Source organism: Vidua chalybeata, chromosome Z (genome assembly GCF_026979565.1).
Source record: "Vidua chalybeata isolate OUT-0048 chromosome Z, bVidCha1 merged haplotype, whole genome shotgun sequence".
NCBI classification, from domain to species: Eukaryota; Metazoa; Chordata; class Aves; order Passeriformes; family Viduidae; genus Vidua; species Vidua chalybeata.
Window position 1 is genome coordinate 8,560,772 of NC_071570.1, and position 13,132 is coordinate 8,573,903.

Below are 13,132 nucleotides of genomic sequence, written 5' to 3' on the forward strand. Positions count from 1 at the left end.
CTGACTCTGAACTGCTCAATTGCAGTAACTGTTGTGTAGATGGCCTCCTCATGCAGACCTCTCACCCTGCTTGCCCATCTGTAGCCTGCTTCCCCTTGGGATGTGAAATGGGAAAGATGGAGTGTCACCCTGTGGGGGTGGGGAGGGAGAGAGTGCAATGAGACTGCCCTGCTCCAGCCTTCAGCTGGTACATCATTATGTAAGTGCTGTGCTCTTCCAACCTGCCTTCCCTGCACTACAGGAAACAGGATCAGCCTCCATGGAAAAAGTATCCCTGGCTGGTCATGGTCATTTAGTCTCTCAATGGGAAATCAGAAGGTTGGTTTTGAGCACAAAATGGGCTTTTTTTATTCTTGTGAATAAACTGGCATAACATCCTCTTAACTTACAAAAATTGTCAGCAATTGACAAAATAACATGAAACATGGCAAAAGGGGAATCTTTCTCATTTTAGTGTCTTCAATTACAAATGTTAAGGAAGAATACAGAATGTTAAGGAATACAGAAACTGGTAATTCTGAGACTTATCAGTATAAATTCTCTTCCATGATAATTGTTAATGTGAAGGGCTTACTGGAAAAGTACAAGAAGTCTGAAAAATGACTGTTGATTAGCAAGGTAAACTTTTTCCTAGTGATATCAACTAGTGGTTAATTAGCAATACAAAGTGTGAGTACAGCTCGTTCATTAAATTTGCCTAACTTAATTGTGTATAAACACAGTAATGTAGCCCCATGTTCTATCAATGCCATTATTTTAATAGAGAGGTGAATTGTGGATATGCCCATACATATACTGAGCCCAAATGTTATAATTTTCTGAATACTCTCAAATTTCTGTCTTCAGTAAAACTTATGTATTGCATGGCATATATTTAGATTTTATTAATATTCTATAGAGCTCAATATGCCCTTGATCATGAATAGGAGACAGCTAACTGACAACTCCTGATTATTCTTCTCTTGTTATTTTCTCCCTAATGTCTATTTGAGTAGTTTATGAGACCAAAACCACATCTGTGCAAATGCAAAATTGTGCAATAAACACATTCCTGAAGTCTAGTTAAAACAACTGCTAAAAATATTTTCTACTTGCTAGCACATGAATATGCTGTTGAAAATTGTATACAGTGAATTTAGTAAGAAACTCTGAGAATCCAATTAATATGGCCTTTATTATTACCATATTTTTTGAAAGATACTTTTATAGGTTATTGCACAATACAAGATTGGTAACTACAAGAATGCAACAAAAGAATTTTTGGTATTTCTTGCATAAGAATGAGTAACATATTGTTCCACTTCAGTGCCAAATCAAAAGTTAAAAACACCAGGCAGAATCCTAGGGTTTTTAACTCAGTTTTAAGTTCTACTTCCCTTGATGAAGTAGACTTTGTCTGTGTACAATAAGGGACTCACTCAAGAGAAGTAACATCACCAGGATAGACACTTTACAGTTCCCTCCTGGCACAAACTCCTAGTGATTGTTCTATCTCTAGGGCTACCTCTCATGATGAAACAGTGATATATGTCACTTCGTACATATCACTGGAACTGTACAGAGCTTCCTCACTATGAAACAGAAGGTGACCAGACACCCAACTTTTATTTATTCAATGAGAACTCTAGAAGGTCTTGGTGAATTAGGAGCAAAAGGTCAGAGTAGAGGCATAGTGTTTACTTGCTTGGAAGAGAAAGTGTCAGAAGACATTTGGTTTCAGGACTCCAAAGAATAGTGGGAATGCTTCTATGCTTTTTATGAGTTGACCAGCTATTACCCATGCACTGATAACAATGCTGTCACTAGAGTTATAGTAATTCCCTCTGAAACACTATGGAGCTCCACAGGATTACAAACAGAAGTGCCTGGGAAGAATGTAGGGCATGAGACTTTGCCATGATTTGATGTCGGTTTGTCTCCTGCATGCAAGCATCCTCCCTGCTTCTAGTGCATCTGAAAGAGACCTTATCTGAAAAAGCCTGCATCAGTCCAAACATTCTGAGGAAGCTAAATGGCCATCTAATACTACCAACATTCAGATAATGAGGTCAATATTTCCTCCACCATCCCTCACTCCCCTGACAAGTCAAAGCACAACTCAAAACATTAGCCAGCTGTTGTACCTTTTCATGTTATTCAGATTCTTAGATGTGCAAATGAGCATCTCACTTAATAACTTACACATATAAAAAAATCAGGCTACCCTGCTATCTGTATGTGCCAGCATCCATATCCATTATGTCTACATTCTGAGGCATGATGCTAAACAAGTTTCTAACAATCTGGGCCTCTAAAAATTCTCTTAAATTTGGTATCTAAACATACTGAGAACATAATGAATTCATTTCCAAGCCAGTTCTGTTATGAAACCTTGAAAGCTGAGACATTAATGCTTTGTATAAAAATCAGAAAATATCAAAGCGTAATGTATCACACCTAAGAGCTGAAAAGATGATAAAATGCAATGAGGGCCATTGTAGCAGAACACTGTTTTCCTTTCTCTGTGTTCTTGACATTATACACATGAATAGATAATACATGTGCTCAGTAAAAGACTTGGTGACATATGTTCTATAAAAGCCTCATGGTGAAAAATGTGAACAAGCAAACACCATAAATATTTGTGTAAGCAAATCTGTATTGGACAAGTGACAATAACAGACAACATATATGAACTATCAGTATTGCATGGGACTGGAAGGAATTGTGTACATTTTCTCGTTTTCTGTAATGAGATTACTTAAGAAAAAAAATTACCTTTTTCATGAAATAATATTTATGTCACTGAAAATAATCAGGAAGAGGGCAAACACCACATATTTGATGGTATTGACAGGTATCAGAATGGGATACTTCCAGTTGTCAGGGACCTACAATGAAACTCAATGATAATCCACTGCCTCACCACTTCAGGGCTGACCAGAAGTTAAAGCTCATCATGTAGGGCATTATCCAAATGCCTCCTTTTAAGGCACTGGCAGACAGGGAGCTTGTTTCAGTGTCTGACCACACTCTCAGTAAAGAAATTTCTTCTGTCCAGCCTGAACCTCTCCTTATGCAGCTTTGAACTATTCTCACATGTCCTCTCACTGGATCCCAGGGAGAAGAGATCAGCAAGCCCCTCTCCACTTTCCCTCCTCAGGAAGCTGTATGAGAGCAGTGAAGTCACCCCTCAGCCTCTTTCTCTCCAAACTAGACAAACAGAAAGCTTTCAGCTGCTTGGTATCCATCTGGCACAGATAGGCCCTCTCTAAGCAGAGCAAAAATACCAGCACAGAGGCTGGATCTGTGGGAGGAAAATCTGTGCTTAAGGGCAGTATGGTTTCCTTGTCCTGGCTGCTCACCAGCTGTGCAGCCTGATGCATGTGCCAGTCTGGCATTGTCCCTTTCCAGGGGCTGGACTTGACACTTCTCCTTCATGAAATTTTGGGGGCTCCTGCCTTGGCAGGGTATGACCCTGGGGTGACACAGAGAGCAGCACCAAGTCGTAACTCCAGGCAGGGGAGGGAATTGGTCACGGCTGCAGCGAGGCTGCACCAGGCAGCACAGACTGGTAGGAGAGCAGAGAACCAGGATGTGAGGGCAGAGGCTGGCACTGAAGAGCTCAGGAGTGACCTGGGGTGATGGGCTGTGGGGCACAATCTGGACCTGGAGAACTCCATGCTGGAAATATCTGCTCTGGGATGGGAAAATCTGCTACAGGAATGGGCCTGGAGCTGGCCATTACTTGTTTGATGGGAGAATAACAAGGACAGAAATGCCACTGTCCCGTTTGTAACATTGAGACTTATTTTGAGTTTCCATGCATTCATTTTATTTGGATAGCTGGATATGAAGGGCTGGGAGCCCTAGAGGGTTGTTGCATGCCCCAGCTGGTGGCCCAGTCCCAATTTGGCTAACCCCTGAGGCATCCTCCAAAGCCCCAGATGCAGGGGTGGCTGAAGAGGCCCCAGGGCCACTTGCCTGCCTCTTCAGGTCACCATGACCCCTCAGGAGAGGGGTCACTGCCCCGTCTGGAAGTGGAGGACCCAGGAACAGACTCCTCTGGCTCCTCCTGAGGCTCTTCTTGCTCCAACAGTAATGGTAATGGGTACAGAGGGGCAGCTTCTGAAATCCCTATCCATGGCAGAGGAGGCGGTGTTGGGCACCTCACCCATGGTGCATCTTGCAGGGCTGTCAGAAGGGCTGGGACCTGGGCAGGGAGATAGGGCTGGTGGGTGAGCAGACGACAGGCCTCCCTGCTGCACTGTCGCACAGCAACACGGATAAGCTGTTGTACAAATATCGCCACATTGTTTTGGAGGGAGACCCCCAGCATCTGGACCAGCTGGTCTTCATCGATTCCATGGTTGGTCAGGATGTCCAGGACAGTGACCTCCACTAGGTCTGCCTCCATCCAGTTGTTCCTGAAGATCTGCCTCAGCCTTGGTCGGAGCCAGAGCATCAGGGTATCTAGGAGGCATGGGTGGTCCCGGAAAAGTACCATCCATTCCCGAGGCTGGAGACCGGCCACGGGATGCCTAGGCACTCCTTCTGCAGCCCATGTTTGGGATGCTCCAGAGAAATGGAGGTCAAGCTGTCTTGGGTCTCCCCTCGCTTGGTGGACAACGATGGATGGTGTCTCAGATAGTGCAATGACATGCTCCATGTAGTCATTTTCTGTCTCCATCGAGTGCAGGATGGATAGAATCCTCCTCTTGCAGAGGGGGCACTTGGGTGTGTTCTCTGCCCACTGCAGGATGCAGGTGTAACAGAACTGGTGCAGGCACGGAAATATGTAGCTGATCTCCTTCAAGCTGTCCAGGCAGATGGGACAGCAGCTATCTGTCTCTGTGGCCATGCTCTTCTCTGCAGCGGCCTGAGGGGAGCTGGGGTTATGAGTTGCTCCCTTTCACTAGCATTGCATCAGCAAGTTTTACTCTAGAAGGGGAAGAAGCACTATGGCCATTGCCTGGACCCAGAAAGAGTGGTAGAAATGCCCTGGTCCCTCAGGAGGGAAACCATCTCAGCTCCCCAGTAGGTTTTACCTCCCAGCTCACCTCTGCTGCTGCAAGTGCACTTCCTGGGTGTCCCAGATGTCTGAACCTGGCAAGGAGGGGGAAAATCCTTCAATGGTTGAAGGATTGAACACAGAGAGCTGCAACAAACAACTCTCCTTGCACAATGACAACATCAAAGGCCTCACTCGGCACTCCAAACCTTTCCAAATGCTCAGCAGGAGTCACAAATTGATAGAATAATTTGGGCTGGACAGGGACCTTCATGATCATCTGGTTCCAAGCCTCCTGCTATGGTTGGGGCACCTTCAACTAGAACAGGTTACCCAGAGCCTCATCCAACCTGGAAGACCAGCTCCAGGGACAACATCCATTCACAGCTTTCCTAGGCAACCTGTTCCAGTGCCTCACCACCCTAACAGTAAATAATTCCTTCCTAATATCCAATCTAAACCTACTCTCTTTCAATTTGAACCCATTCCACTCTGTCCTATTGCTACATGCCCTTGTAAATAGTCTTGCCTCATCTTTCGTGTAGGTTCCCTTCAGGTACTGATAGGCTGTTATAGCCACTCCAAAGCCATCTCTTATGAAGGCTAATCAATCCCAATTCCCTCAGCCTTTCTTCATAGATGAAGTGCTCCATCCCTCTAATCATCCTGGTGGCTTCCTCTGGGCTCACTCCAATAGTTCCATGTCCTCCCTGTGCTGGGAGCCCAGAGCTGGATGCAGGGTTCCAGGTGGGCTCTCACCAGAGCAGAGCAGAGCAGAGGGGCAGAATCCCCTTCCTCCCCTGCTGCCCACGCTGCTTTGGCTGCAGCCCAGGACACGTTTGGCTTTCTGGGCTGGGAGTGCCCATGGCTGGGTCATGTCCAGCCTCTCACCCACCAGCACCCCCAAGTCCTTCTCCCCAGGGCTGCTCTCCATCTGCTCATCCCCAGTCTGTGTTGGTACTGGGATTTGCCCTGACCCAGTTGCAGCACCTTGAACTTGGTCTTGTTAAACTTGATGAGTTTCCCATGGGCCCACTTCGTGAGCCTGTCTAGGTTCCTCTGGATAGCATCCTGTCCTTCAGATGTGTCTGGGAATGAGCTGGCTGGGTGAAACTTGGTGCTCAGCTGTAAGCAGTGAGGGATGCTGGGTCACAATCCAACCCTCAAGGGCATCACAATCCATGTCTAGGTGATATCATAATGGGCCATCACAATGGGCCATCATGGTACACTGTCTCAGTCCATGCATCTGGGGCTACCTCTACCCAAATGCCAACTCCGTTCCCCATCTTGTCATCTTATACGCACATTGATGTTACAAGACAGTCACTGGGGCCTTGGCTGTGCTTCCCCAGACTCCTGCCCGTTTCCTCTGGCCATGACAGATGTCTCCAGGCATATGAAGCATGAGGGCTCACTCAGAAACAACTTGTGCCTCCCTGTGGGGCTGCTGGAAAAAGTCCCACAGGCTCTCCACACACTCCACACTGCTGGCCACCCCTTTGGTCTGTCCTGCTTTCTTCCGCGATGCGTCACAGGCAGCACTTGGCTTGCTCTGGCATGTATTCTCCTATCTTTTTTCTCTAGCTGGAAGGAGCTAGGGTGATTCCTCTGCTCAGTATGCATCAGACCTCATCCGGGGACTGTGTCTTCTTTGGGGTCCTGGAGTCAGATTGACAGATAAGAGAGGCTCCATCCTTTAAAGTAAGGCTGCTCTGTGAAGCTGGGGCTGGTTCAACATGGAGCAGACAAGGTGTTGGGAGCATCTCGCAGCACAACCCAGTGTTTCTGAAGATGGGGACATCCCACATCAAAAGGTTTGGACCAGATTCATGGGAGGCTGAGAGATGGTGCCATCTACTGCAACTAGAGTGTTTCAAACTGGAGATAAGGAATAAAAACAAAATTGCTGTAAGAACCACGAAGCACTGAAGTGAATTGCCAAGGTCTTCAAATCCTGAGTGGCCATAACCCAGAGCACAACAGTCACAAGCTCGTGAATGGATGCTAGCTGAAGTCCTGGAAGAGAAAGCATTGACAGTAGGAAACACAGCAAAGGAGCAACAGCTTTGAGAAGTTTTTTACTTTCTTGTTGCATTTGGCTCAGCAGCTTTCACAAATTTTTAATTAGGAGAGAATAGAATAGTTCCAGTTGGCAGGGGCATACAAGACTCATCTAGTCCCATTGCCTGATCACAGCTGGCCAACAGTTAAAGTCCATTATTGAGGGTGTTGTCCAAATGCCTCCTTTTAAAGCACCACCAGGTATGGGATATCAACCATCTTTTTAGGGAGTCTTTTTCGGTGTGCAACCACCCTCCCAGTAGGAAATGCTTCTGAATGTCAACAGGCCAGTTCTTCACCCAGCACAATGTGCACCTGTTCATCTCACAGCTGGACAACTTGTCCAAAAGGATGCTCTAAGGGACAGTATCAAAAGCATTATGAAAATCCACCTCTGTCTCTTTAACCACTAGGCAAGTGACCTAATTGTAGAAACGTCTCAGATTAGTCATATAGGACTTCTCTTTGTGAACTTGTGCTATGCTTGATGCTTGTGTTTCCTTGAAATGCCTTTCATGACCAGTAGTATCTTCTCCAATTTTTTCAGGTGCTGAGGTTAGACTCACAGATCTGTAGTTTCCTGTGTCTTCCAGCACACCTTTCTAAACTGCAATGACTGGCCAACTTCCAGTCAGCGGGGACCTCCCCAAACATCCATGACTTTTGAGTGGGGTCCTGCTGTCACATCTAACAGCTCCTGCAGTACTCTGGATGAATCTCACCAGGTCTCATGATGTTATGAACAGGTGATGCAGGTGGCACCTTATAATTTCTGTGCACAAATGAAGAGTCACTGTTCCTGCAGTTGTGGTCCTTCAACTCTGAGGTTTTACCAGTATTATTAAGGGCTGGGAGAAAAAAGCACTGAATACCTCCTGTTTTTCTGTATTTCTATTTGTCACAGAACCATCTTCAACAAGAATTGGTCCATTGTTTTCCTTGAGCCTCCTCTTGCTACTAACATATTTTACAAGTCCTTTCTTCTTGTTGAGCACATCACTGGCCATTTTCAACTTTTATTGAGTTTTGCCCCTGCATGTCATTTCCTGTGTTTGTGAACATATATGATCTTCCTGCAAGTTCTGATCTTACTTCTAGATATCATCCAATCTTTTTTTCTTCCTGAGTTCCAAGAGGAGTTCCCTGTTAAGCCAAGCTGGTCTTCTGTCCCTCTTGCTTGACCTGTGACAAATAGGATGGCCTGCTTCCACACTTATCAACAGTGGTTCTTTTGAGACTGACCAGCACCCATAGAGGCCTCCAGAGCATATTCCTAGGGGACACTGCAAAATTGCTACTTGGGTAGCTGAGAATTTGCTCACTTGAAATTTACAGTAAAAACACTATTGAACTTTTTTTCTCACTACATTAAGAATTTGGAACTCAAGCATTTCACCACGACTGTGGTCAAGATAAACACCTACCACCACATGCATGAGTACTTCTCTATAAGCAAATAACATGTATAGGAAGGCATCTTTTCTAGTTGGAGGATTTGTGGCAAGAAATTGTCTTCAAGCAGCTCCAGGAATTGCCCAGTCTTGCTTGTAACATCTGTATGGTATTTCCAGTAAATGTCTGTGAACTTGAAGTCTCCCACAAGGACAAGGGCTAACAATCCAGAGATTTCTCTTAATTGCCTATAGAATAACTCATCAGCGAAAGTGTTAAAAAGAGTATGGAAGGGAGGTACAGTCTTTTGGTTTATATATTAATCCATATCAATTTCTGTATCAACAATAAATTTTATTGTAAGTCCTAGCAACACAGTGATACATACACAGAAATCAAAAAGAATGGTTTGTATCTGAGAGTCCACTAGGGAATTTTCTCTTTCTATACTGAGAATATGATATGATCTATACTTGTATATGATTCATGTAATATCTCTGCACTAGTATCTCCACATATAAAAAACGTAAAAGCATTGCCTGTAGATGACATTCAGAGGAAGGAAAACCACTTCTGCAGTCTGAATTCTTTAGAAATCACTGGTTTTTTTTTTTTTTTTTCATGTCTCTCATCTTCTTAACAAGTGCAGGTTGAGAAGGAAAATGCCCTTGTTAAAAATGCTACAAACTTCTCACTTTCATGTGTTATGTTTGATGTGAAGAAACAGTTAAGTACCATGTCAGATTGTACAGGTTGCTCTCAGAAGATTATAAGTATGATGTCACATAATGAATCCGAGTAGTAAGAAAAGCCTGAGAGCCTCCTGGTTCCATGTTGTCACTGTTTCAATCTGTTGATGTGATATTTGTCAATCTGATGTTTTCACTCACTAGCTCACTTCATGCCTTTGTTAATTTTATTTTTCCTCTGATAATCCTGCTCATCTTAAATCCATGTGATAATGCTTCTTAAGGAAAATATTCTCTTTTTGTTCATGTGTAGCCTCAAGAGATTATAGAAACACTCCAGAGACTACACACCAGTCTTCTCTCTCTTCTTCAGTTGTACATACTATGTCTTCAAAAATTGACTGGAAGTGGCCTTTTTTCCTAGAAGAGCATTGGTGTCTATCTGGGTAACAATGGACTTAGACACACTGCTGCCACTCCAGAGTGATTTCCACATGTCCCACAATTGTTGACTAAGAGGCTTTTCTCTCCTGTCGATTCCCACGGGCAGATCTCAGAAAGTTTCTGTCTGTAGCAGTAATGAACTACCTGAAGCTCTTTCACTTTCCCATCCATTGCACTTAGTTATATGCTCAATTTTTCTATAGGTTGCTGAAGATATCTCCTGAAATAAGGAAAACACAGACATTAGTTCAGTCCTATGAGAAACTGCTGATTAAAATCTCAGTTTAGCCAAAGCCTATTGTCTTGATTTCAGCATCCTTGCTTAGTTTGAAATGTTTCTTTCTTCAGCTATCATTATGGTCCTTATCAGCCTCTCCTCAAAAAGCATTTATGCGTTCTAAGAATAAATTAATAACCCTAGTTAAATTTAAAAATTAAAATGTTTAGAGTTGATCCTAAAGAAAGCTGACCTCCTTGTTTATTCTTATTCTACAGACTATACCTCTCAATATCAAGCTGAGAATTATGGTGTGTTATGTGGAATGCTTTCCATTTATATCTTCTTTTTTTTTCATCCAATTGAATCCTTTAGATCATAAGCAAAATATGGTCCTTTGAGAAGCAGGTACTCCTTAGAAAGGTACTTAAGTGTTTGGACAAAAGGCTGATTTGTTTTTAGAAGACTACACACACACATTTTTTACTCATTCTCTTTTCAAGTATCCTTGATTCAGCTGAAGCCACAGTCCTAAAATATCCATAGACCAGTTGACTGCAAATGGCAAATGGTAGTTTTCCTGAAGTGCAGTAGAGTGTCTCATCAGAATTTCAGTAGGACTATTCATGGTTATTAAAGTACTTAGGTAAAGGAAAAAAGAAATACAACTACAGATGTCAATAGTTTTTATTTAAATTCAAGGATGACTGAAAGTCCAAGGGCAGTCTGCAATTCAGTAAAAAGATTACTAAATCTGAGATATGAAAAGAGAGACAGGTTACTGGAATAGGAGGTGTTTTCCTTGGAAATGGTACAGTGTATGTGTTTGCCTATCTGTCTATTTATAACATGAAACACGACCCAAGCACATTTTTCCTGTGCAACATTTTATTAAGTGTTGCACGGCTTTTCAATACTTAGGTAATGGTGAAATACACTCAAAAGCTGCTATTATGAGCTGACCCAGTTTTCTCTCAAACTTGTCAAAACCCCTTTAGTAAAAATAATGATAATTAATAAACATGTTTATTGTTCCATCAGGTTTTGAACCTGAGTTGAAAAGAGAACGGTGGGGAGTAATTTTTGTTTCACTGAAAGTCCATTTCTGTAGCTCTCCAAGCTATTTTTTCAGAGTCTGATGCAGAAGTAGTGTCTGTTCTTAACTTTTGCTAAATTTATGTCTTAGTACATTTCTGAAGCATTCACTAGAGAAATGGGAGCTCTGATGTTCTTGTCTGTGACCATTTTACCACTCAAAGGTTATGGGAAAGAACATTAAAATGGGATAAAGAGCAACTGAATTTGTAATGAAATCAAAAGAATTTCCCTCAGTATAGCTGATTAAGTACAGCATCAGGCAGAAAGTTAAGTAAACATACAGTCTTAGAAGAAAAAAGACCCTACACTAGGGGGAAAGACTCCTTTGGTTCCTATAAAAAGAATTGCTAGATGGCAAGTCTAATTCTCTCAAGAACTTTGTTACAAGCTTTGCTGCAATTTTTGTGCTCAACATTTGGAGCTTATCCTGTCAAGTAGAAATTACAACGACATGCAGCATGAGAGAAACATTTCAGTTTCTATGACAAATGCCACTTGAACATGGGCTTTGCTTTTAATTTAGAACATTGTAAACACACTAGGGGAAACTAGTTTTGATCATTTGCCAAATATTGCACAAGTATTTAGACTAATAAATAGCCTTCTATAACAGGAAGTGTACTGTATATTTTATGTGTTCCCACAATTTCTAAGAGAAAACTCATGCCTTCTGTTTCACAGATGTTTACAGAGAAAAAGACCCTAAACTAGATAAAATAGCATATATCATTATCCAAAAAACATTTCAATCATTAGCTAAAGAATTAGGGAACATTAGGAGTACTTTATAAATAAGAGTACATTTTAACTAGAGGATTTTGCCCACTTAATAATCTTTCAGACCCCAGGTTAAAGTCCTGTCTTACTGAATAAAATGAGATAAAATGAGATGTATAGTTAAGAAAATAATCGTAGGATCTATCATCTCATTATTTGCATTGTGAAAATTACAAAGTAAGACACATTCCAGAAAAGGAAAACCAACTTAAGGAAAATCAGCTGGTCTAATTTCCTATGCCATCATTACAACATGTGGATCAGACCTATGAATGTACACTGAACACTGTATTCTGTCTCATAATGCTATTACCAATGATCTGATATGGATGTAGAGCTAAAGGTTTTGTTTTCTAAACATTGCACTGTACTCTCCTTTTTGTATCCAAAATGTCTCAGGAAGGAAGTGAGCCCAAACAACCTCTGTGCCTTCTAGGCTTGACAAAAGCTCTCTTATTCGCATTCCCTTGCCTTTCATCTTGAAGGGCTGATGGCATGGAAAAAGCAAAAATAATTCCAAACACGTGAAGAATGGTTCTACTTGTAACCCTCCAAATTGTGGGGAAGGGTGGGTGAATCTGGCAATGTAGGTGTGTGTGGTACATATTAGATCAAGGACTGCATTGTTTTCTTTATTTGGGTTCTCACACAACAAAGATGTTCTGTGGTTAACAGAGGTAACTTCAGCTAAATTCTGCAGAAATTTGGTGTGACTTTGGGGAAGTTATAGAACAGTATGCAGACTGCTCAGCAAGTTCTTGGAATGCATTAGTAATAATGTTTTGGTGCAGAGAGCAAAGTATGCAGTGAAAGATATTTTAATTTTCATTCTCACCACGGAGTTTGAGGATGTTGAGAGTGCAAAGTAAAAGGACTATGGACCATGACATGAGGGCTGATTTACTTTTTAAAAAGATGGTGCAATGTAACATGGAATCAGCAAACTGGAAAAAAAAGGCAGAAATCAGGACATCAGGTCAAAGAAGTAGAAGTTTTAGTAAAACTGGTAAAACAGCAATACTAAGGACAGAAAGTGGGAAAATGTAGGAAGGGAGCAATTTGCTTAATGATGGATTTCACTGGCATCAAACATAAGCAAAACATACCAAAGGTGGAAACTAGGTTCAGGTATGTAAACACATATGGAGATCTGAGGTAGAAAATGAGTGAAATATATCACCAGGAACAACAACATCAGCACTGTAAGGCTGAGAAGAGACTTGCTGCTCTGTTTCAAGAAAAAGAAGATAAAATAATGATAGATAATGCACAAAAATCATGGGTTTCATATTTTTTGATTAGTACTCTCTAACAACATTAAGATAAGTATGAGGTCAAGACAGTATCTGTACAGGACATAATGAGAATAATTCATTGAGCTTGATACTTCCAAATTGGCAGCCACCAAGTATTTTACCTGTTAATACAACCCATTAATACAACTTCAAACTAATGATTGTT

At 42.1% G+C, this 13,132-nt stretch overlaps 1 protein-coding gene across 3 annotated transcripts; it reads right to left on the reverse strand.

The window, feature by feature from the left end:
• Positions 1-3,793: 3,793 nt before the first annotated feature.
• Positions 3,794-6,109, reverse strand: LOC128781989 (uncharacterized). Of its 3 annotated transcripts, none has more exons than XM_053932040.1 (3): positions 5,981-6,109; positions 5,040-5,085; positions 3,794-4,858 (listed from the first exon to the last, which is right to left on the reverse strand). In XM_053932040.1, exons 1-3 carry the CDS (start codon positions 6,016-6,018, stop codon positions 3,977-3,979), a joined length of 966 nt encoding a protein of 321 aa, XP_053788015.1. In that variant the 5' UTR covers positions 6,019-6,109; the 3' UTR covers positions 3,794-3,976. The 3 variants fall into 3 exon arrangements, with proteins under 3 accessions (XP_053788015.1, XP_053788016.1, XP_053788018.1); XM_053932041.1 differs by having other exon boundaries at positions 3,794-4,920; XM_053932043.1 differs by lacking the exon at positions 5,981-6,109 and adding an exon at positions 5,886-5,909 and having other exon boundaries at positions 3,794-4,920.
• Positions 6,110-13,132: the final 7,023 nt, after the last annotated feature.

Excerpts from the sequence above, each read along its gene's own strand:
- LOC128781989 (XM_053932040.1), bottom strand. The coding sequence starts at position 6,018 with ATGGGAAACTCATCAAGTTTAACAAGACCAAGTTCAAG. Across the intron at positions 5,086-5,980 it reads TTAACAAGACCAAGTTCAAG|GTTCAGACATCTGGGACACC; the intron begins GTGCTGCAACTG and ends CCTCCTTGCCAG. Across the intron at positions 4,859-5,039 it reads GTGCACTTGCAGCAGCAGAG|GCCGCTGCAGAGAAGAGCAT; the intron begins GTGAGCTGGGAG and ends AGCTCCCCTCAG.